This window comes from Lampetra fluviatilis, chromosome 5, assembly GCF_964198595.1.
Source record: "Lampetra fluviatilis chromosome 5, kcLamFluv1.1, whole genome shotgun sequence".
Lineage (NCBI taxonomy): Eukaryota > Metazoa > Chordata > Hyperoartia > Petromyzontiformes > Petromyzontidae > Lampetra > Lampetra fluviatilis.
In genome coordinates this window covers 9,661,606-9,685,727 of record NC_136279.1, presented here as the reverse complement: position 1 = coordinate 9,685,727, position 24,122 = coordinate 9,661,606, and the positions used below count along the sequence as shown (strand labels likewise).

At 48.0% G+C, this 24,122-nt stretch overlaps 2 protein-coding genes and 1 non-coding gene across 4 annotated transcripts in view; 1 reads left to right on the top strand and 2 right to left on the bottom strand.

Annotated features, from left to right (window-relative positions):
- TRNAS-UGA (transfer RNA serine (anticodon UGA)) lies at positions 1-82 on the bottom strand. Its single transcript has one exon. It is a non-coding gene; the product is annotated as a tRNA-Ser (tRNA).
- A 521-nt stretch (positions 83-603) lies between these two features.
- On the top strand, positions 604-24,079 carry LOC144932529 (magnesium transporter NIPA2-like). Of its 2 annotated transcripts, none has more exons than XM_078856707.1 (9): positions 604-728; positions 11,616-11,864; positions 13,544-13,600; positions 14,617-14,707; positions 15,726-15,886; positions 17,274-17,438; positions 18,257-18,357; positions 18,912-19,005; positions 19,367-24,079. In XM_078856707.1, the coding sequence occupies exons 2-9, from the start codon at positions 11,714-11,716 to the stop codon at positions 19,648-19,650; spliced, it is 1,104 nt and encodes a 367-aa protein (XP_078712833.1). In that variant the 5' UTR covers positions 604-728; positions 11,616-11,713; the 3' UTR covers positions 19,651-24,079. The 2 variants fall into 2 exon arrangements, with proteins under 2 accessions (XP_078712833.1, XP_078712832.1); XM_078856706.1 differs by lacking the exon at positions 604-728 and adding an exon at positions 1,747-1,916.
- Positions 23,738-24,122, bottom strand: part of LOC144932531 (factor VII-activating protease-like) — a 16,543-nt gene continuing 16,158 nt past the window's right edge. Inside the window, exon 16 of the mRNA XM_078856708.1 lies at positions 23,738-23,914. Within this exon, the coding sequence (XP_078712834.1) occupies positions 23,738-23,914 (177 nt within the window). The remainder of the gene's footprint in view (positions 23,915-24,122) is intronic.

The following is a 24,122-nucleotide window of genomic DNA, read 5'->3' as shown; positions in this document are numbered from 1 at the left end:
CGCTGCGAGCAGGGCTCGAACCTGCGCGGGGAGACCCCATTGGATTTCAAGTCCAACGCCTTAACCACTCGGCCATCGCAGCTACACGGATATCCCCGTGCGCCGAGGTGCTTATAAACACAACGACCCATCATCTCCCTCTGCTCTCTCAGCCCGTTCGGTATCCCAACTGCGAGGCATTCAATCGCGGGCTGAGAAGCGATGCACGAGGAGGAGGAGACGGCGGAGAGAATCGCAGCGTGTAAGGAGAAAGACGTCTGCCGGAAGATGCAGTGGTGATTTTTTTTTTAAACAACAAACACGTTTGCCGGTAGGGGAAGATGTGTTGTAAGTTTCTATTACTGCAGTGATATTTGTGCACATATGACGGTGGGTGTTTGATGAGGCTTATTTTTTTTTGCATTCTTAATCCTTTGTAAGAAGCATCTTCTGCGTGTTTTGTGAGTCGCTCAGCTCTTCGAGCGAGCAATCGTCTCTGCTCTTCCGGAAGAGGAAGACGCTACCAACAAAAACCCACTCGTCCCTTCCAGAAGAAGTCCTCTTCCGGAAGCGGAAGACGCTACCAACAAAACGGAGTCGCCCTTCCAGAAAAAGGCCTCTTCCGGAAGAGGAAGACGAAGACTTGGGGCCACTTGAAGCGAAGGGTAAAGTGACGGAGAAAGTAGAAAGAAAATACATTAAATAATGGAGTACGACGTTTCGATTGCAACACAAGCAACCGTCATCAGGTACAACTCAATTTGAGAGAGAGACAAAACACAGACACGGAGACTCACACAGACAGACACACAAGCAGAGAGAGATTCACACAGACACAGAGAGATTCACACAGAGAGAGTCACACAACACAGACACAGAGAGAGACACAGAGAGACACAGAGAGAGATAAGACAGAGAGAGATAACACAAACACACACAGAGAGACACACAACGTAGACACACATAGAGACAACACAGACACAGAGAGAGACACACAGACAGACACACAAGCAGAGAGAGACACACACACAACAGAGATACAGAGATAGACACAACTCTGTAAACGTGGGCACGTCTCCTGGATCAACCTCGACCAATCATCTTCCGGAAGTGGCGCGCGAGCTGTCAACAACAACAACAAAGTCGGTGGGGGGTGGGGGCTGTTGTTTGTTTGTTCGACTTCTACCGGAATCTTCTTCCGCTTCCGGAAGACATCAGCGCTGCTGGGGGGCGGGGCGGGGTGAGGTTGGGGGGTTGAGCCCGGGGGGACGGGGGGGTTGGGTGGAGGGATGCGGTGGGGGGGCGGGGGGGCCGGGGGGGGTTGGGTGGGGGATGCGGGGGGGCGGGGGAGGACGGGTTGGGTGGGGGGGCGGGGGGTTAGGTGGGGGATGCGGGGGGGCGGGTTGAGTGGGGGAGGCGGGGGGTTGGGTGGAGGGATGCGGGGGAGGGGGAAGGGTTGGGTGGGTGGGGGGATGCGGGGGGAAACGGGTTGGGTGGGGAGATGCGGGGGGGGGGGAAGGGTTGGGGGGGGGTTGGGTGGGGGAATGGTTGGGGGGGGGGTTGGGTGGGGGGGGGATTGGGGGGGGTTGGGTGGGGGGGGATTTGGGGGGGCGTAGCTCCGTCATGAGTGCGGTGACGTCACGCCCAGGTGGGGCCACAGGCCACGTGTATTTTGCTCGCAGTGATCTTGTTTGTTGATCATTCCGTGGTTGTCCAAGGCTCGCGTCGGATTCCGCGTTCCGTGCCGTGGTGTGGATAGGTCGTGCATTTGCTTCGGTTTACATATTTATTTTTTTGGTGTCGTGAAAACTGCTCCGATTAATTTTCGTCAAAGAGTTTTGGTTCAGATATAATTTCGTTTGTTTGGTAATTTTGCTGCTGTGCCCGAGTTGGGATGGATGAGACATGCGGAGCGGCGACTTTGGTGTGCGGCACAGGTGAGATTGTGAGTGAGTGTTTGCTGAGTTTGTAGGTGAGCAGGTTGGTGTGTGAGTGTATAATAGTGTGTGGTTGAGCTGGTACAATGAGTTTGTATGGGGCGTGTGAGTTTGTCTTGGTGTAGGATGTGCGTTAAGCTGTCCCGTTCCTTCCTAGGTGCTCGCTAACAGCACTTGCCCCAAGAGTATGTTAAAGGTCACAGGATGGGATAACGTATAACGTTTGCGGCAGTAAGGTATATGCGAGTTAATGTGTACACTGATATTGTGTGTGTAAGTGTAAATCTACGTGTGTGTAAGTGTAAATCTACGTGTGTGTAAGTGTAAATCTACGTGTGTGTAAGTGTGCGAGTGTATGACGGGTGTGTGAACAGGCGCGTTTCCTAGGTGAGGGCATAATGTATAAGGTAGCTTTATGTACTGTGTGTGTGTGATTAGTGTGTAGGCAGAGATTGCGTGTTTAATTCTAGATTTGAAGTTTTCGTAACTGCAATGATTCATACTCTTTGGTTTTTTCGGTGAAGTCACGTTGGTAAAACATTTCAAATTAAGGACGCTTGTGTTGCGCCCGAAACGTCGTGAATTAATTTATTTTATTTTTTTACCTACGTGACTTTACCAAAAAAAACAGAGTATTGTGTGTTTATTGATGGTATGGATGAGCGGTATTTTATTATTATTTATTTTCATTTTTATTATTATTTATTATTATTATTATTATTTATTTTTCATTTTTACCTACGTGACTTTACCGAAATAACCTAAGAGTATGAATCATTGCAGTCACGAAAGCTTCAAATCTAGAATGGATGAGCGGTGTATTTAGGGGAGGCCCTATAATGAGTGTGCGAGTTACAAACGGACGTGTGTGTGTATATACAAGTAAGGTAATAGAAACGTCCATATTTATACAGGTGTGTTTGTAATTGTCCTGGCGTAGGAGAGCACAGCTGTATCTTAGTAATATTGTGTCGGTGTGTATATAGGTGGGTGTTTTAATTCATTGGCGTGTGTGTAACGAGGTGTATCTTGGTATATAATTACTTATTGTATAGCTATATATGTGTATTGATAAATCGTTGTATGCAGGTGTGTCTTGGTAATGCAGTATTGTATCGGTGTGTCTTCGTGATATTGTATAGGGATGTATATAGATAGTGTTTGTATGTAGGCGTATCGGTTAAAGTTAATAATTACGTAAGTTTGTCTACATGTGCTAAGGTATAGGTGTGCGTGTGTTCGCCTGTTGTGCAACAATATACATACATGTACAGTGGCAAGTATACGTGCTTTATTATATCGTGTTTGAGTGTCGGTGAGAGCAAAGTTCTGAGATAGATGTGACTGTGTGAATGTAGGTGAGTGCTAGCATAGGCGTTTGTGTATTGGTGTGTGCACATGAGTGTTTAAGTTTATCGGCCTAGATGAGTGTTAATACGTATTTGCATGAATGTAGATGAGTGTAATTCCTGTAAATCTGAGTGTAGGTGTGCGTATGAGAGTGTGCATGATTGTAGACAAAGACACGTGGGGAGCGGTGGCGCAGTGGTTAGCACGCTGCACGACGAATTGGGTGACCCGAGTTCGATTCCCACTCACGGCCAACACTAGTGACGATTATCGGAACCAGTCCTGGGCCTCCCCTAAGTTGAATCAAATGAATACCTGGTGTGATGTGTAAACGGGGATACAAAGGTGGCTGGGCGTGGTGCGACTCACCCTCTCCCTGCTGTGCCTAGCCGACCTTCATAGGTGCTCGCTTACATCACTTGCTCTTACAGTCTGTGAAGGCTATCCGTGGGTCTTTGTCGCGTGGCATTCTTTGTGCTTAGGGTTGCACAATAGTAAATAATTGAATCGCCCCCGTTGCCAGCTAAACAAACTGTGTTTGGGTGATAATACTGCCCCTTGACACATGCACACACACCCACGCCCTCATTTAGTTAGTCACTTGCCAAGCTCGGAAAATTGGTGGAAGTATCTAAATATAGAGTGGTTGGTATTTGGGTAGACTTGTGCCACCAAAGGAATATGGAATGTCCACCACCAGTGGTTCAGCGTCACCAAGACAGATGTGTGGTCACCAACATAACATCAATTGAGCTTGGAGATACTTTGACCTTTCTAAAATATTCTTTATATTAATATCGAACTCTCGCAGAATTCTCAGACTGTCAGATTGGTCCTACTTTGGATACTTGTTCAGTTATTTGTTCAACTTTTTGTGTGCCAGAAAAAAAAACTGCACAACTTAAATCTGTACTTGTGGTTAATTTGTGTGCTTGCTGTAGAACTATCCCAAACTAACCACTTTGGCAGTCGTTGAAGGTGGGAGTCTCACAGCCTCAAGATGAGCTTGACACAAACCCCACCTCCTGTGCACTAGATTACCGGCGTGGGACTACGACCACCATCATCACCATTACCACCATCATCACTACCACCACCTATCATCACAAGCATTACTGTCACAACCACAATCATCCAAGCTGATAGAAGCCAAATTTCAGCCACCAGGTAGCTGGAATTTGTCAGCTTTAGCATTGTACTTCACTGTGGAGGCAAATTACAGTACAGTACTTGGTTCTCAGATGTTGGGGATTATGTATTTCAAAGTATTTACCATGGGACTTGAGTGAACCTGATCCGGCCCTATGAGTGAAACCAATCAACCCTCTGGATGGCATTTTTGGGGGTCCAATAATGTATATGTTAATCCATTGCTGGATGAGGGCCTCCCCATTAGCTGTGGGTCATGGGAGTTATATCACCATACTTCTTCACACTGGTCAGCGCGAGATGGCGATAGTGAAAGCGGGGAGCATAGAAGTACACATAACATATTTAGCTTCACCGCCTTATGCTGTCGGCAACATCTCCTCGCAGACTATAAGAACCTGTTTAATACACGGTCACCCATCCAATCACTTTCCAGGCTTAAATTCTGCTTAGCTTCCTTGATATGATGAGATCAGGTGCATTCTGCTTGATTTTGGTGGTCCGATTTATTTTTATCTTTTTATTATTGTCTGTATGTAAGATGAAGAGTGGCAGTGTAGTGGTTAGCGCACCTCGCTACGAGCTAGTGGGCCTCCCCTAGGTCGCCTCAGCCTTAAATGAGTTACCTCGTGCAGTGTGTAAACATCGGCACTGGGGAGACAAAGGTGGCCGGGCATGGGGCCAGCCACCCCCCTCATGTGCCGTGCCAGCCTTCATAGGTGCTCGCGAACAACACTTGCCCAAACAGTCTGTTAAGGGTATACAGAGGAGCTTTGTCTTTGTAAGACTATATATTGCTGCAGAAATGAGCCAGTATTGATAAGTGTAGTGTTATTGGAGCTTAAATGCCCTAAAAACGGACAGAGGACGGTGACCTAAGTTTATGGGCCTTGAGTGCAGCTCATTTTTGTTGGCCCTGAAATGTTGGTGGAAATTTCACATTCTTACGTAGGACATTGGCTCGGTTGACAAGTTTAATCCTCATACAACGTTGTTTTTGAGGGCTGTTGACCATACTTCACCACTCTGGTCAGTGCGAGTTTGTCATGGCAGGGGGCCTGAACTTGTTAAGATATCACTCGCCACTGATGAGAGCAGTTGGCGTCGAGAACATGCTGATTGGAAGCCATATTTTTTTGTATTCATATCAATTTCATAATTGGCGTTTGTCTATGAAGCTGGTAACCCTGAGCTGTATTCCTGGCCATGGCGAACATTGGTGAGCGAAATCTGAATAGTATCTGCATCCCCCAACCGCCACCTTCATCAACCCTTCCTGACCAGCACGGTGAAGTGTGGCCACAATACCCCACGATCAAAAGGCGTGGAAAGATTTCCATTCAGCAGTGGATTGGTAAAGGGCTAATTTGGTTGTCAGATTCAAGGTTTGGCTATGTGTGGGGGGCGATGGTTCACTGGTTAGCGTGCTGTCCTGCACCCGGCAACCCGAGTTCGATTCCCGCACACGACCAACACCAGTGACTGTTAACTCAACCAGTTCTGGGCATCCCCCAGGTCGACTCAGCCTCAAATTACTACCTGGTGCGGTGTACAGACATCGCCACTCGGGAGACAAAGACGACCGGACGTGGTGCTGGCCACCCATCCGCTCCCTTATGTGCCGTGGCCAGCCTTAATAGGTGCTCGCTAACAGCACTTGCCCCAACAGTCTGTTAAAGGCTATATGTAGGATTTTTGTCTTTGTGGAAGTGGTGGTGCAGTGATTAGTCCACTGCACTACAAACGACCTGAGTTTGACCCGCAGACACAGCTAACGTCAGTGACATGTGATATAAACCAGTCCTGGCACTCCCCTCAGTCGACTCAACCTTAATGAGTAATGAGTGCGATGTGGAAACATCAGACAATGGGGAGAGAATTGTGGTCAGGCGGGGTGCTGACGACACCACGCTCTCGCGTACCATGCCGACCGTAATGGGTGTTCATTAGCAGCGCTTGCTCCAACCATCTATCTCATCTCGTCATACTGTGTGTATGTGTGCCTAAATGTGTGAAAGTCGGTGATCAATCTGAGTCTGTATGAATGTTATACGAGTACAATCCTGTGTGTGCCTATACGTGTGAGTGTAAGTGTGAATGTGTGCACATAAGTGATCGTCTGATTGACTGTGTAAGTGTAGATCAGGGGTGGGGAACGTCCGGCCTGTGGGCCGTATGAGGCCCGTGAAATCATTTGGGTCTGGACCTGCCAAGGCAACCGCAGGCGGGACTCGAAATTCGAGGAGCAAACCTGGAAAAGCAGTTGCGAGTAGCAACATCATCAATACCAGCTAACATCACCACGCCTCACCAATGAGAAGCAGTTCCAGCCATCGCATTAGTGGCGAGTTAATTAAATGTTTGACCAAATATAACAGGCGAATTTTTAAGTTGATAATTTTGTATGGCCCGCGAATGATGTTATGAATATCCAAATGGCCCTTGGCAGAAAAAAGGTTCCCCACCCCTGGTGGAGATTATAGGAGTGTATTAGGATTGTGTATCAACCCACATGTGTGTTCTGTACATACATGTGCGTGCTTTTGTGGCCGCATGCGTGGCAGTAGCGTGTGTGCAAGTGCGAGCCTGTGCATGCGTAGATAAGATTGCGTGCAAGTGTGTGCGTGTCAAGCCGGTCCGGTGGCTCAGCCGTAATAATTAGAACTGCTTTTTGTGTTTCGTTTGTTTTCCTTCCCCCGCACCTCCGATTAGCACCATTGGCTAGCACTGTGCGAAATATGTTCAACATACATACAATAACATAATTGGAAAGTAATAATTAATTAACGTGTTCTTGATAATAATGCTCAGTTAAGTAATAATGTACCTGTTTAGCCAGGAGAGGCACACTGGGTTATTATTTTAAGATGTTTTCAGCCAATTAATGTGTGTTTATACGTGTCGAAGAAAACCCACGCTGTGCGAGGGGGCAACACCCAATCCCCGTACAGATGTAAACAGATGGCGACTTGTCCACTTGCTGTACTGCCTTCTCCTGGCGAGCCAGAATAAGGGAGTTTCACAACAATTGTGTGACCCACCAACCCTCGCCTCCACAATTCTAGGTTACAGGCGTCCATAGCCACCACCTCTTTGTACCGTAAATGGTCGACCAAGTCGCTTACAATCGGAAAGTTGCAAGTTCAAATCCTGGTTGCTGGTTGACTCAGCCGATGATCCTTCTGGGGACTAAACACACGAGTGCCACTTTGTGGAGAAGTCGGCAGTGGCTGTCCTAGGGATAGACTGCCATCATAACCCAGCGAGCCGAATTCGATACCCGCTCACGGCAGACACCAGTGACGATTTTCTGAACCAGTCCTGGGCTTCCCCAAGGTCGACTCAACCTTAAATGAGTACCTGGTGTGGTGTGTAAACATCAGCACTGGGGAGACCAAGGTGGCCGGGCGTGGTGCTGGCCACACCACCCGTTCGTGTGCGGTGCCGGCCTTCATAGGTGCTCGCTAACGTCACTTGTCTCTAACGTCTGCTAAGGCTATATGGGGGATGTTGGTGTGAATGTGCGGTGCGTTTGAGTTGATGTCGGTAGTGTGCCTTTGTGCCCTTTCTCTATTTGTGCAATTTATGTGTTTGTTAACACGCGCACTAAATCCCTTTAAACATCTGTGTATATCACAACACTTGCCTGAACGTATACACAGTACAGTATATTGACATGCGTAGGATGCATTTTTGGTGTTATCTACTCACACGTGTCATTGTTTTGTTCCTGGGTACTCAGGTTTCTTTCTACACAGGACACTCATAATCATAGAATTTGCCAAACATCCAAGGCAGCACCTCCTAAAAATGTCTCTGCGGTCTTGACTCATTGAGACGTTGCGAGTGATCTGTGCTGGTGTGTAGTGCGTATTTACTGCACTTCTATCATCCCAGCCACTTAACCTGGCCTGGGCCATAACAAAGGTTAACACAGCCTAAATTGAGTCCCTCTTAAGATTTTGTGGTGGGATATGGCGGCGAGTGTGGTGGGATCGGTAACGTGTGTGTGTGTGGTTCTATAGTGATTGTGTTGAATGGTCAGAATCTTTATTTTTATTCAGACTGATGGAATCCAATGAACTATGGCGCTCTTTTTCTCAGGTGTCCAATCGGGTGGTGTCCATTGCGATTGCCGTGTGCGTGCGCCGTGTTCTTGTGAGAGTGGTAATGTGGTGTGTGGGATTCGGAGTTGCGATAAGTTTGGCTCGATGTGGTGCATGGCCTTGTAGTGATGACTACAGCGATTCCCCATGAGCATATCGCCCAGAATGCACCCGATCTTGTCAGATCTCAATCGCTAAGCAGAACAGAATTGAGCCTGGACAGTGCATGACAAATTATTTGGTGGTGCTGCGTTGGCAGTTGTGTACAAGCACAATGAACAAAGAAACTCATCACAGTCAGAAATAACACGGTCCCAAAAGAAAATGTGCAGTTTTATGTTAACATGCATGATAGGTGTTTTATAGGCTGATGGGGCATGTTGTGGTGGGGTATGTACTGGGCAGCAGAAGGTAGCGAAGGAAGATCCATTGTTGTATCGTACATTTAAGCGGTCACATCTACGTTCCCCGCTCTCACCAACCTGCACTGACCAGAACGGTGAAGTATAGTTGGAAACATCCCATGACCCCACGCTGCGTGTGGGGGCCCTTACCTAGCATTCGATTGACACAGAGCTGCACAGTACACATTGCGGATGAGTTTGGTGACTCAGGTGAGCGTGGTGTGACAAAGTGACGTCGGGCAGGTGTTGGGAAGAGCGGGGGGGGGGGCGTACTTTGGTATTTGCATTTAGCCCATGTGATATCTCTGGGAGGCACGGAGTCCAAGGTCCTTTGTCACGTCATAATGTCACGTGTAAATGTGTGTGTGTGTCTTTGTCTTTGTGCGCTTGTGTATGTTATTGTGCGTGTTGTTCTTTCTGGGGAGCGATAGTGTAGCGCGCTATAAACCCGGCGGAACGGGTTCGATTCCCGCTCACGGCCAACACCAGTGACGATTATTTGTACCGGTTCCGGGCCTCCCCTAGGTTGACTCAGCCTAAAATGAGTACTTGGTGCGGTGTGTAAACATCGCCACTGGGGAGACAAAGGCGGTCGGGCGTGGTGCTGGCCACCCACCCCCTTGTGTACCATTCCGGCCTTCATAGGTGCTTGCTAACAGCACTTTCCCCTACAGTCTGTTAAGGCTATATGGGGGATATTTATCTTTGTCTTTGTTTTTCTTTGTTATTCTTTGTGTGTGTTTGTTATGGTAGGGTACGTGTTAGTGGGTGTCAAGTGTATATCAAGTATGTAATTGTGTGTGTATATTAATGTGTTGCGTGTGTGTCGGTGTATGTCATTCTGTGTATGAGTTTCATTTTGTGTACATGTGGGGCCCGTCTTTGCGTCATTGCCTGTGTATCAATGTATTGTCACGTTGGCTTTCTTCATGTCTCATTGAATGTGTTTATTTGTCAGTGTTCAAACGATGTGCTCTGTTTTATGAGGCTTACAACCTGGGTTGCCTGTATACACACGATATCTGAACCGTAAACAAAAAGGCTGCCGACATAATTTGGAGGAAAATGTCGGAGGGTAATCTTTTTCTAATCTTCTTCCTTACATTGGCTTTTATGCTCATTCCAGTTTCCTCCCACACGCAGAATCAACGTAATAAGCGGCTGCTCTACACGTCTTGTGTATATATGTGTCTAGAAAACCCCTCGATGCAGGGCTGTCCATCGTGGGGGTGCGGGGACCCGGGGCAAATCGCACTGCTGTGGGGGCCCCCCTCCAAAGCGCGGAGTCCGGGGCGGTCGCCCAGATTTGCCGTACACTCAGGAAGGCTCTGCCTCGGTGGCTGAACACATTTAAATGCTATACAATGGATGGGCATGTGCCCTTTGGTAGGGGTGTGCAGGAGTGGAGGAAGCTGGCGGGGGTGGGTTGATGGAGCCTGGCTATCCATTACCGTTGAATCCAGCTTTCCACTGCCGCTTAATTGGTCAAACATCCCACAAGGTCTTCAGATGCTTTCCTGGGTAAATGTCGTTTTAACTGACCGGCTTCCGTTCCTCCCATGAAATCCATCTCTTCTCCCTCGCGCATCGTACAAATTGCTTGATTGAGAATGTTCCACACCCCCCCCCCCCCCCCAGCTATGACCAGGCCTACCCCGAACCCCTCCTTAACCACTCCCACCTGTCCTACTAACTGTCATCATAACTACACCACCACTTTTAAACAGGACCCTGCGGGGTGGGCTGGTAGGAACGAATAACCAAAGAATATAAACATAATGTATTATTACACTTGTTAAGCCAGGAAAGCCCCACTGAGTCAAAAGGTTTTTGTAGGGTCCTGCCAAGTGTTTGCAGTAGGGGTCGATGTTGATACACGGACGGACGGACGGACGGACGGACGATATAATCTATTGGTGGTCTGGTCCACTTCGTTCCTACCAGTATAACCCCACTCTTTAATTCAACCACTGTCATCTTACGTACAATTTTATCATTGTTGTTAAGCATTTTGTAATAGGGTGCTATATAAATGTCATTTTAGATAAGGTGTGTCGTTGCAATTCTCTGTGCGCTTTTTGAATGCTATCGCTTCTCCCAGTGACCCTGTGCTCGACTGCGATGTGCCTCGCTGTGTTGGAGCAGCCAGAGCAGGACCGACGAGTCACAAGGCATCCACCTCAATACAACATAATACAATCTGCTTTCTAATCCAACGACATCTCAAAAATGCCGCACAGAAATTGGTGGGCGTATTTATTTTATCGAAGCGGCTCGGTGAGTCACAGGCAGAAGACAATAAAGGAGGGTCTTGAGCCTGGACTTGAACAGGGGCAGGGGGGTTGATGGTACCGGGTGGCTGGGGGAAGGGAGTTCTAGATCTTTCGGGCAGCAGAGGAGAATGAGTGACCTCTCACTAAGCGAAGGTTGGCTGAGACCTTAAAAAGAAGGCCTTGGTTGCTGGGAGTAGTGTGAAATGAGACGGAGAGGTAAGAGAGCATGCGAAGAGGTGTTGGTGAGAAGAAGATTGGAGCGGTGGGAGATTGCTTGTCGGGGTGTGTAGAGTGAGATGATAAGGAAAAGGTAGAAAAGTGTATGTGCTTGCCTATGCTCGGCTAATGTATTCCCATGTGTATCTCATTTGTATCTTAATTTCCCCCCCACCCCCCATCCTCACCATGTGTCTCTAGGGCCTCCTTTGGCTGTACTATGCTCGTCATCAGGTCTCCAGTTCATCTGCTCCGCCAACAATGGAACCGGCAACTGGAGCTCAACCGCTATCCCTACCATGGCCATGACCCCCGGCCACATGAGGCCCCACAACTCCGCGTTCTTGGGCTTGGGCCTGGCACTCGCCTCCACCATCTTCATCGGTGTCAGCTTCATCCTCAAGAAGAAAGGCCTCATGCGATTGGCTCGTGCTGGCTCTACACGCGCCGGTCAGTAAGGCACTTTGCCATTGGCTGCCACGTGAGATATTGTCAGACTGTGACGTGGTTGTGAATGTCGGACAGTGCTCTCCATTTTTATCAAGGTTACTGTCCTCTCATTTTCCCTTCCTCTCTTACGTTCCTTGTTCTCTTGCCTATTTGTTTTAACTTGTATTCAAAATTTTTTTTATATAGTTTTGTATTTTATTCTTTTCCGAATGTTTTGTCTCTTTACAACTTTTTTTTCCCGATTGCTGTATTGGCGTTGTGTCATAAATTGACAAATCCATCTGGAACTGTCAGAGCTGTGAGACTCTTTGTGTTATTTATTGGCCCCCAGAAGCAGATGTAGCAGAGCTATCTCAGAGATCCTTCCAATTGACACCAGTCCACTCACATGAGTGGGCAGCACTCCACCACCTGACTTGGCACATCGACTAATATTCAATACATCACAGCCAAACTGATATTTTACGATTCTCAGAGATGAATTTAGCCAAATTTAATGTGATCATTATTGTTTGTAGTCATTGGTGGCTGGGCTGAGACTAATCGACTCATGACACTTCACTGTAATAATAATAATTTAAATATATAAAGTGCACTTAAACAATCGTTCTCAGGGTGCTATGCATGAAAAGGCAGAAATAGTTAACATCAACCCAGGAAAGAAGATGCAAGAAAGACTTTGAAAACAACTAAAGAAAAAAAGCCATTTTAAACAGATCTGTTTTTAGTCGAGATTTGCAGTGTCTTGGAAGTCCTGACCTCGAAGGGCAACGAGTTCCAGAGTTTTGGTGCCGCAATTACAAAAGGCACCGCCACCCCCAAGTGTGAAGCCGAGACGTGGGACAGTGAGCAATGGACAATCCGGTGATCTTAATAATCTTGATGGAATATATGGCTGAAGGAGGTCATGAATGTAGGGAGGAGAAAGTCCATTTAACGCCTTGAATACCAGTAAGAGAATCTTAAAATCAATACTGGTACGGACAGGCAGCCAGTGAAGGGACAGGAGCACAGATGTGATGTGCTCCCTCAAGGGTGTATCAGTTGGCACCCTGGTGGCCGCATTTTGAACATACTGCAGCCTGTTTAGGAGCTTTCTTGTGGTTCCAAAAAGCAGGGCATTACAGTCAAAGCGGGAAAAACAAATGCGTGGATCTGTCTTTCAGTGTCCGCGGTGTTTAGGATGTGACGGAGCCAGGATATGATTCTCAGGTGGAAAATAGAGGTTCTCACAGTTCGTTTGACATGGGACTTAAGGGTAAAGTTTGATGTACAAGTACACCAAGATTGTTGGCCCTCATGTGTTTGATAGACGTTCACAGCTCTGTTTAATCAGTGGCAGCTGCCCATGTTCAAACACAGGTGCCGGCTCAACACTCTGACCCTTGAGCCACCTGGCCACTTGGGCATATTGCTCTTCTTTTCATTCCTATTCATCTTATGTGTAACTTACGGCATCTTCCTCATCGCAGGGCTTCCTAAACTCCAGTCCTCGCGATGGGCCATTCTTTCCGTGTTTACCAATCTCTCTGTTGGCATGAAAATTAAGTCGTTAAACACGCTGCACACGTGTCATGGTCGGTAGACGTGTTCCATGGGATATACAACGCACAGAATTGATTTAAGATAGAGATCTTGAGTTTTTGTGTGTGTTGCAATTGACGCATTCTGTCTCCTAGGTGACGGAGGTCATGCCTACCTAAAGGAGTGGCTCTGGTGGGCAGGGCTTATAACAAGTGAGGCCACATCTCAATAAGAATGTGCATTTTCCACCCACTAATAGGAATAAAATCTGCAAATAATAATAACACAAATATGAAGTCGCCGGCTAGTGTTGGTGTTTACACGAACAAGCGTGTACATGCGTGCGTGTGTGTGTCTCTGTGCCTCTGTACTTTATAATGTCTGTGTGCCTGTATGTATCTCTGGATACATCCATGTGTGTGTGTGTCTGCCTCCATGTACCCATGTTTTGATGCATGTGTTTTGTGTGTCTCGTGTGTATCATTGCAATATCACGCGTGTCCGATCTTGGGCCTCTGTCCACGTTCATCTCCTGTGGATGTCTTTGTGTTTCTATCTTTAGCATCGTGTGTGTTCTCGCGTATTCTGTGTGCATCGTTTGTGTGTATGTGAGAGTTCTGATGTGTGTAGTCCGTGCTTGTCTCTTGAGTATGGTATATGTGTTTGTGTTTTCTGGTTTATATATGCGTGGTGTGTTCAGGTGTACGTGTGTTTAGCTGTGTGAGCGTCTAGCGGTTCTCTCTTGTATGTCGCATGTGTGCCTGTGTCTCCGTGAACGTCCCATGTGTAGTTTTGTGTGTGTTCCTAAGCGCATCTCCCCGCATGTCTCTTTGACCCTACATGTGTTTCCGTATCTCCGTGCCCTCGCGTATCCTTGTATTTATCTCTATGGGTGTCCCCGGGTGCCCCTGCATGTTGGGGGAGCGATGGCGCAGTGGTTGATGAGCTGCGCCACGATCCCCGTCCCCCGAATTCGATTCCCAACCAAGGCCGACATCGGTGACGAAATATCTGAACCACTCCTGGGCCCTCCCCTAAGTCGACTCGGCCTTAAATTAGTACATGGTGTGGGTTAAATATTAGCGTTGGGGACACGAAGGCGGTGGGGCATGTTTTTACCGGGCAGACCACCCACCCCATTGTGCGTCATGCTGGCCTTAGAAGCCACTCGCTAGCCGCACTTTCCCCAGCGGAGTGTAACGGCCGCACGTCCTGTGTCTGGCTGCAGTGGCGGTGGGTGAGGCGGCCAACTTCGCCGCCTACGCGTTTGCACCGGCCTCGCTCGTCACTCCGCTGGGCGCCCTGAGCATCCTCGTCACGTGAGAAGCACACCTCGTCACCTCCCGGCACACCTGCCTGCCACCTCATCCAATTCCTCATTTCTATTCGTCTCAACCTTCCACTACCTCATCCACTTGTATGTATGTAGAACTTCTTTCGCACCGTACGTATCCAACAGTGTTAATCGGAGGTGCGAGGCAACACACACACACATCCCTCCATTTCTTCCACTTTGTCCGCTTCTCCTCAACCTCCAACACATCCTCCCATATCTTCACCCACTCCTCCCTACACTACTTGATCTAGCAACTCTCTCCACCACCCCCCCCCTTGCATTCCTCCTCCATGAGGTGGTGTGGTGGTGTCGTGGCAGGTGTGCTGCAGTATGGAGTCTAGTGCTGGTGTGTTGTGCTCTTACATATAATGGTGGCGATTATGGTGGTGGCATGGAGTGGCGTGCAGGGAGATGATTGTTTGATGTGTGCTGGTGTTAGGTTGTTGTTTGTATGGCGGTCTGGCAGAAATGGTGTGGCATGCAGGGCGGTGCTAGTGTCGTGTGTGCTGGCGTTAGGTTGTATGTATGTTGAACTTCTTTTGCAGCTGTTGGTTGTATAGCGGTGTGGCTGTAATGGTGTAATATACAGGGCGTTGCTGGTGTGTTGTGTGCTACTGTTAAGTAGTTGGTTGTATAGCGGTGTAGCTGAAATGGGGTAATATACAGGGCGTTGCTGGTGTGTTGTGTGCTACTATTAAGTAGTTGGTTGTATAGCGTTGTGGCTGAAATGGTGTGGCATGCAGGGTGGTGCTGGTGTGTTGTGTGCTACTGTTAAGTAGTTGGTTGTATAGCAGTGTGGCTGAAATGGTGTAATATACAGGGCGTTGCTGGTGTGTTGTGTGCTACTGTTAAGCGGTTGGTTGTATAGTGGTGTGGCTGAAATAGTGTGGCATGCAGGGCGGTGCTAGTGTCGTGTGTGCTGGCGTTAGGTTGTATTATGTTGAACTTCTTTCGCAGCTGTTGGTTGTATAGTGGTGTGGCTGAAATGGTGTGGCATGCAGGGCGGTGCTGGCTTGGTGTGTGCTGGGGGAGAGGCTGGAGCACCTGGGTCGGCTGGGCTGCCTGCTGAGTGTGCTCGGGGCGGTGGTGATGGTCGTCCACGCGCCACAGGACGTCGAGGTGGCCTCGCTCAATGAGATGTTGATTCACTTGCAGGACCCAGGTACCCGGCTCCCACATTAACACCATCGTTATGATGCTTTCATTTACCCAGGGAAGCTTCACCGAGGGTCCTGCCAAGTTTTCACGATAGGGGGCGATGGTGTGCGTTGTTGCTGTTGCCAGTGATGATTTAGGTCGGTGTTCCCCACAAATATTGTGGAGGGGCCACCACATCAGAAACTGGATTTTATCGGACCACATATAGCTACCCCATCCATTTTTTTTTTAAACGTACCCTTAGTAATTAGAGCTTCGGAAACATCCGTACCAAGAGCCTTACATCGCCTTGTAGCTGTTGAGTCCGATAGTTGCAAGGGACTGATATTTTTTTGTGATCACACGTCTTTTCGGTCTTGTGTAGGTTGAAGGCCTGCGGTCTGCCTCAAACTGCCTTATGAAAGCATTGGAGACTCACTTATATGTTGGCAGGGATCAATCTCGATAACTTCAGTTGAAGGGTGTGCATCCTCCTCAGTTTGAACTATTGTTGGGTTTTTTTACGAATTAAGAAACGTTCCATGTAAAAATGTTTAAGCAGTCTCCTGCTTAATCAGAACTGCAGTCGTTCCAATTAAGAAATAGTAATTCCTCATTTAATGTGGTAGATGCGTTCCTGAAAAGTACTGCATTAAGCGAAAACAGTTTCCCCATAAATGATGAAACGATAAAGTTTGGTGAGATATGATGTACGCACACAGCATAATGGCGGAACAAATCACTGAGTTTATGTCACCGCATACTGTATCATTCCGCGTACTGTACCATATTGCTCAGCCGTGCAGCTCAAGCAAGTGGTTTGTCGTTAACTGCTCAGAAACCGCGCGTCCCGCGTTATAACAGGGTGCGTCCCGCGTTATAACAAGCGTGTTCCACGTTATGACAGTGTGCGTCCCGCGTTATAACAGTGTGCATTCCACGTTATGACAGTGTGCGTCCCGCGTTATAACAAGCGCATTCTGTATTGTGCTAAAAGTGTTCCGAATGAAAGAATGTGTTGTGTGAACATCACGCCTTAAGGACTTGCTGTACTGCATAAACGCTCGACAGCGTCATCTGGGTTGTGACGTACTTCTTATTTGTAAGCACTTCTGCTTACCAATAAGAAGAGTAGGGTTGTAGTTTAGTTTCATTTGATCGGTTGCATTAAGTACAAAAAAATTGCCGACAATAACCACTTGAAGTTGACAGTTGAGCTCGTGAAAAGAGGAATATAAAAAGGGATACTGTATAAATGTTAAATAAATACGAAAGGCATGGTGTATGTGCGAGGCAGCCACTCCTTGGGTCTCCGAGGGACACTTTAAGCCTGCGGTACATGTAACGAGGAACACCGATTTCGATGCTGTTGATATTAATGATGATGCTGTGGTTGATGCTGCGGTGATTAGCGTTCATCACGTACGCGGTGCTGGTGGTGTGCGTCGCCGTGGCCCTCGCCGTCATCGCCGTGCCCCGCTTCGGCAACAGCAGCGTCCTGGTCTACGTCCTCATCTGTTCCACCGTGGGCTCGCTGTCCGTCGCCTCCGTCAAGGGGCTCTCGCTTGTGCTCAAGGGTGAGGGCGGCACCACAAGTGTAGCGCACCAACGTAGCGTTGTAATACACAGACACAGCGTAGTGCAATAACACAGTCGTATATATAATAGGGGCATAAAACTATATATTTGTTTGAACTATTAAACTATTTTTACTAAACCAGCTAAGGGCCCACTAGCTCTTTTTCAAAAGCGACCTGGCCACAAATGATAGTTTAACGAACTGGCTTATGTGGAAATTTATAGCAGGCAATTACTCTAAACGCATGTTTCTGAATGTGGAGGGAAAAACCGGAAGATCCGGAAAAATATCAATGCGACCATGGGGAGAACATGCAAACAGATGTTCTGGTCGGAATCGAACCCACAACTTCCTATATTACTTGGCGAGGTAGTTCACATCTTGCCACCGTGGCGCCCACATTAGAAAAAACATACAGCTGCAGAGTTGTGTAATCACATAGTGGTATGACACGTTGGTAGAACACACAGACACTGCGTAGTAGTGAAGTAACATTGGGTTATGTACAGCGGTATAATAAACGGCCCTTTTGTCAATCCGCTGCTAGGTTAAGGCCTACCCACACCTTGTCGGTTTGGTGAGACGGGGGGTGGGTGGGGTGGGGTGGGGTGGGTGGGGTGGGGTGGGTGGGGTGGGTGGGGGGGGGCATCCGGGACTGGTGCATATATCACCCGTGAATAAAACCTTGAGTCTTTGGGTTAATACCGCAAGGCACTAACCATTGTCCCACTGCTCCACCCCGTTATTATATATATGTGTGTCTGTGTGTAATGTGTGTATGTATGATTGTGTATGGGCATGTGCTGCTGTCTATAGAGCTCTTCATGGGGAAGTCCGTGTTCACACAGCCCCTCACGTGGTGCCTCCTCATCTCTCTGATCGCCTGCATCACCACCCAGATCAACTACCTCAACAAGGTGACAGCACCACCACGATCATCGCTGCCATTACCACCATCACCACAATCCCAACCATCACTGCACCCAGATCGACAATGGTTTTGCTTTTGGTAAAGAGATGATGTTTATGGTGGCGGCGATGGTATTGGTGACGGTGTAGGTGCTAGGTGCTGGACATATTTAATTAGCACATATGTTGGAGTGATCTTTTAATTTAAATTAATTTAATGTTGGTAATGATGGTGATGAAGATGCAGATGTTTGTGCAGGTACTGCATGCATGTTATGATGGTGTTGACGTAGAGATGATGATGATGTTGATTATGGTAATGCTAATGCAGATAATTGTAATGTTGGTGTGAATCAATGGTTCCCGATCTTTCTGGGCCCACAACTACATGTAGTAAAAAGGTATTTTGCGAAAGAAATCTCACTTGCAACAGTTTGGCGAATGACTTCCCACAGTCTTGCAGTGATCCCCACTGGTCCACCAACCAGAGTTTGGAAGCACTATTGTAGATGATATTAAGTTGATAGATAATGCTGTTCATGTTGTTTATGTTGGTGTGCAGGCGCTGGACACATTCAGCACGCATGTCGTGACCCCCGTCTACTATGTCGCCTTCACCTCCTGTGTCGTCATCTGCTCCGCCATCCTCTTCCAGGGTGCGACACCCGGGCACATGTGCCGTGTGTGTGGTGTGTGTGCCACGGGGTGGTGTGTGTACCACGCATATATCGTGTATGCCGTGCGGCACGTGTACCGTGTGTATATATTGCGGTGCACCGTGAGTGTGCCACGTGTGTGCCGTATGAATGACTGCCTGCCACGTGTGCGGCACCTAATTCACGCGTGCCCCACACGTACCGCGTGAATGACGCCCGCATCACATCTCCCGCACGAGTCTCGTGCAATGTGAGCGTGCAACTCCTGTACCTTGCATGGTACCACACGTGCGACACTGCCTGTACCGCGTGCGTCTCGCACATTTGTGACGCGCATGTGTGACACGCATGTCGTATGCAGAGTGGCGCGGCGTTGGGGCCGTGGACGTGCTGGCCATGCTGAGCGGTTTCGGCACGGTCGTCATCGGGATCTTCCTGCTAAATGTGAACAGCGATGCCAGTGGCGGCGGTGGTGGTGCGACGAACCTGGACCTGTCGCAGCACAGCACATCTCGCCACGCACTTCTGAACAACGAGGAGGATGACGAGGATGACGACGTAGAAGCACGGAGCACGCGGGACCCGGTCAGCCCGGGCCGCATGACGCTCGACAGAAATCCCAAGTTTACGAAGAAAGCGCCGTGACCGGCGGCGCTGTTAAGGATGCGTTTGTGACCATCTCCTTTGTGTGTGTGTGTGTGACTGGCTTTGTGTTACTCTGTCTGTCCGTCTACCAGGACATGCGTCTGTCTGCCTGTCCCCACCCCCGTGTGTGCGTCTTACTGTCTGGCCAGGTGTGGTCTTGGCCACACAACTCTCATGTTGGCCTTGCTAGGTGCTTGCTATAACAGCACTTGCCCGTACAGTCTATAATAAGACTGTACGGGATATATTTGTTTATGATGTGAGGGAGCACATGTCTGCATATGTGTGCATGTATACGCACATGTCTCTTAGCTATCTGAACATTTCTCTTACGTGTATGTCTGCCTCTCCCACAGCACTTCGTACTTGTCCATTTACACTGTGCAGTACACACATCTGAGCAATATATTAATCGGGACACAGCCTCAATACAGGCAGCACCTGTAGACAGTGTTTCAGAGCCTGTGGCCAGGTCAGGCGGTGGTAAATACCTATAGTGTGAGCTGGAAGTTAATGCCTCAAGGTCTGTACCAAGCTGGGACTGGTACGGGGATCAGGACTGAGTCCCTGTGGGGTGACTTGGGTGAGGGATCGGGACTGTGGGGTCCCAGGAGTGTTTGGCTTTAAACTTGGGAAGTACTGAGTTCTTGGAAGTTTGAGTAACCAGAGTATGAGCGTCAGGAAACCTGCAAAAAGGGATCTGAACAAAAGGCATCTTTTGAGAAAGAGAGGGTCTGGGTAAACGATCTAGGGTGTGTTCTAATTGAAGGGAGGATGTGGGTCAGGGATCATGGCTATATCGCAGGAGCTGGTTGCATTGAACACTTTGTACATTCATAACCCTTATGTGCTGGATAAGGGCCTCTCCATACCGGGCAGGTTGTGGAGATTATTTGACCATACTTAACAACACTGGTCAGTACAAATTGGTAAAGATGAGGAGCATAGATACACGAGTTTGTCAGTGCAGTGCAACAATGGATGTTGCTGCATTCCCCCTCGTAGCCTGACAAGCCCCGTGACAACACCGTGTGCACATCACAGTGACTCATCCAAGCGCCATCTTCACTGAAGCCTGCTTAGCTTCTGTGACCTTGTGGGACCGGATGATTGGGTCATAGGCAAAGGGTAAGGACCCCTCAAGCAGAATTATCTCTTAACGGTTTGCCACTTTTAAAGTGGTGCAAGGGGCAAAAGTTCACACGGGAATCCCGAGTGTGTGTGAGTGACGCAACGACGATCCCCGAAGGTGTCCGCATGGAGACGGAACCCGTGCTCCCTCCGTCTCGACGCCTTGGGCACACACCTGATCTCGTCTCGCCAGGAAGCCTAATTTGTGTAAAGAAAAAAACCGACTTGTGAAGACGTTTATTTTTACACCGATGAAGGCGAAAGTAATTTATAGTCTTATATTTTTATTTTATAATTATCCGGTCCCTATGGCCAGGATTTTAATGCTGCATTTTTATTTTTGTATTGAGGCTGCGCGAAGCGTGAGCCAAATTGTTGCAAACGATCATGGGAGTCGGGGTAATTGCTGCTAAACCAAACTTTACAATCCTCTCTTCTGGTGGACTATACAATGAGCACTACTTTTTTTGGAAGTCAACGGTGGAAGACTTGTCCACCATCATGGGAATGTGGAATTTCCACCAGTGTGTCGAATCAGATGATCACCGTTCCTATTTGCTTATTTGAGCAGGGAAACGTGGAGAAGTGTTTTACTAACCTAATGGATAATCAAAGGAATTGGGTTTTCTTACAAATTATGGTCACATTAAGCTTGTAAAAAAAAAAAACCCACGTTTACAGTGACCCACTATGGTGTTGAGTCAGAGCATTAACCATCTTCCATCGTCGGCACACAACTACCGTATACGGCTTCTCCTCGCCGTCGGAGCTCACGCCGCAACTAGACGGGACTTGCGAGATGTCTCTCTCTCTCTCCATGGACCGTGTCGCTGTTGACTGCTGTGGGGGGGGGGCTCTGGGTAAAATCACGATGTCCCCATCGGTAATCGTACCGGTGCAATGATGTCACCGCGCTGGCGTGTCTTACCCCATCGCACCATTGTTACCCCACCCCGCTGAGCTTTGCTATGCCAGGGTAGACTTGCACATGTGCTCACGTTACTTCGTTTGCAAGGAATGGCATTGTGGGATTCCCTGCCCCCCCCCCCCCAATAATGCCACAGGGCTAAGATGTAACTTGCGACATGATTGGCTTAGCCTGCACTTGTTATTTATTTTGTTTGCTGCTGATGGGCATTGTTATTCACCTGAAGGTTGTCAGTTGGATTTATTTCAAGTCTTAAAAGAGTCTGTGCCATTCTCTGTGTATAGGCCACTCGGGAACAAAGGGTGTCTGCCTAACAGCCAAAATAAGCCTCATGGATATAGGATAGCAGAGCTGCACTGCACTGATGAGCCATAGTGAGAGAAATATAGCAAAACATTTGCGATGTGTTTAGCGTAAGGGCTCTACTTTTAGAAATGATTCAGAATAATTGTGAAACTTACTGAGCAGTTGTCTTCAAATATTCATAGTACTACATCGCAGAGTATCAGAGTTGTATTAATCACTGATGATCTCTTAATAACGTTACACTTTTGAATAGTTGCCATGAGTATAAACATTATACTGTCATTCATATCCAATAATGGTGACAACGCTGAACAGGTGCAAAATATGAGTTACATTAATCGCTGATCTCTAAAAATAATCTAAACGGCTGCCATATTGAGTATGAGAACTATAACCACCACTGAAGGTCCCTATTAATGATCAAAGCTCTAAATAATTGCCATGGAGAATAGCTGAGCTACCTTACTCAATGAGCTCTAATGAGGGGACTAGCCATGCAGTTGGTGGCGTAGAAAACTGGCTGCCTTATCGTGTGCAGCTGTTATGCGCGCGCATGTGTGTGTGTGGACTCAACAGGGTCGTGTTATGGGGTGGGTTTGTTCAGTGGCTTCAGTCTATACACAATGACAAAGCACACATTTGGTAAAACAAAAGGGGAGGGTCGGCGGGAGAAAAGTTAATGTTTTTTAATTAAAAGTAAAAAATCAGTCTGCGATAATTGGACGTTTATACTGTGTGTCACAAATGGTAAATGTAAAATCAGACATTGATCATGTAATTATTAGTTAAGGATTTTTGTAACGAACCACATATATAAGCGTTTGGTGCGCGTGTGTGTATTCTCAGGTGTATGTCTGTTGACGCATTAAGGTGTGTTTGCGTTCAGATATAGCTGTGTGTGACCTATGATCAAACGCACGTGCAATGCGCTCTGTCTTGTCAGATCTCGGACGCTTAGTAGGATTGAACCTGGATAGTGGTTGGATGAGCGATCGCCAAGCATCAGAGACAGGTGCTGTCGGGTGCTGCAGGGTTATGTCAGCAGCCGGAAGTGCAGCAAAATCCATTGTTCTGCACTACGCTTTAACGTATATACTCCTCGCAGTAATATATTTGTAAATATTTAGTTGAGATTCATTAAAACAACGTAGAATTTTAGGCTGACCCTGGCCGATGAGTTCGTGCAGTGAACTTCCACGTATTTTGGCTTCATATTTATATATCTATAAGCATAGACTTGATTATGTGTGCCAAATTGTAGCTTTCTAGCCCCTATGGAACATCACTCGAATTAAAATCCGTATAATTTGCAAGTTGGATACAGCATGTGACCTGTCAGCAAGACGTCACCGCTGCACCAATAGAGACGAGTCTTGTAACAGATTAATTGATGTTTTCGCGTCATTTTCTAGATTGCTGTGTGAGCATTGTTGGTGTGTGTGTCAGCATGTGTTCTGGACTGGTTTGTACCGGTTTGTGCACTGACGTTTGTGTGTATGTGCGTGCGCCTGTATATGCCAGAGTGGAATGTGCATGGATGGATGTGTGTGAGCGTTGGTGTGTACAGCTGCCAGGCTACATACTTCAAAGTGCACGTAGCCTGGCACAAGCGCTGTTGCAACATCACCATTATATAGTGGTGAATAGTGGCCGTTGTGACCGCTGTGTTGTATGCGTGAGCATGTGTGTGTGTGCTTTGTGTATAACGGTGCGTGCGTGCGCCTAGCGGATTTTGCTTTGAATCCAAGTCACGTAGCGCGACACACGTGTGTACACCCCGGGCTTGTACTGTTGGGCACACCCCTCGCCGAAGCTCACCACGCCGTGCAGCACGTGAATGGGGGGCGCCCCCTCGGCACCCCCAGGGCGCGCACATACCAGTGGGCCCCCCGAATCGCCCTGCACGCACGCCACGAGTCCACACATCGCACCATAGGTTAATCACTCGTACGTCTCACACCACTGCATTTAGTGTTTAGGTTGTTGTCCTTCCCCCCCCCCACCCCCCAATTAGAACGTTTGGCTACGTACGGTGCGAAAAAGCTCAACATACATATACCGCACATTGCATGCACAGCATGTTTCATATGTTCCACATGCACTACGG

Excerpts from the sequence above, each read along its gene's own strand:
- LOC144932529 (XM_078856706.1), top strand. The coding sequence starts at position 1,874 with ATGGATGAGACATGCGGAGCGGCGACTTTGGTGTGCGGCACAG. Across the intron at positions 13,601-14,616 it reads GTGGGCAGGGCTTATAACAA|TGGCGGTGGGTGAGGCGGCC; the intron begins GTGAGGCCACAT and ends GTCTGGCTGCAG. Across the intron at positions 19,006-19,366 it reads CTCCGCCATCCTCTTCCAGG|AGTGGCGCGGCGTTGGGGCC; the intron begins GTGCGACACCCG and ends TGTCGTATGCAG.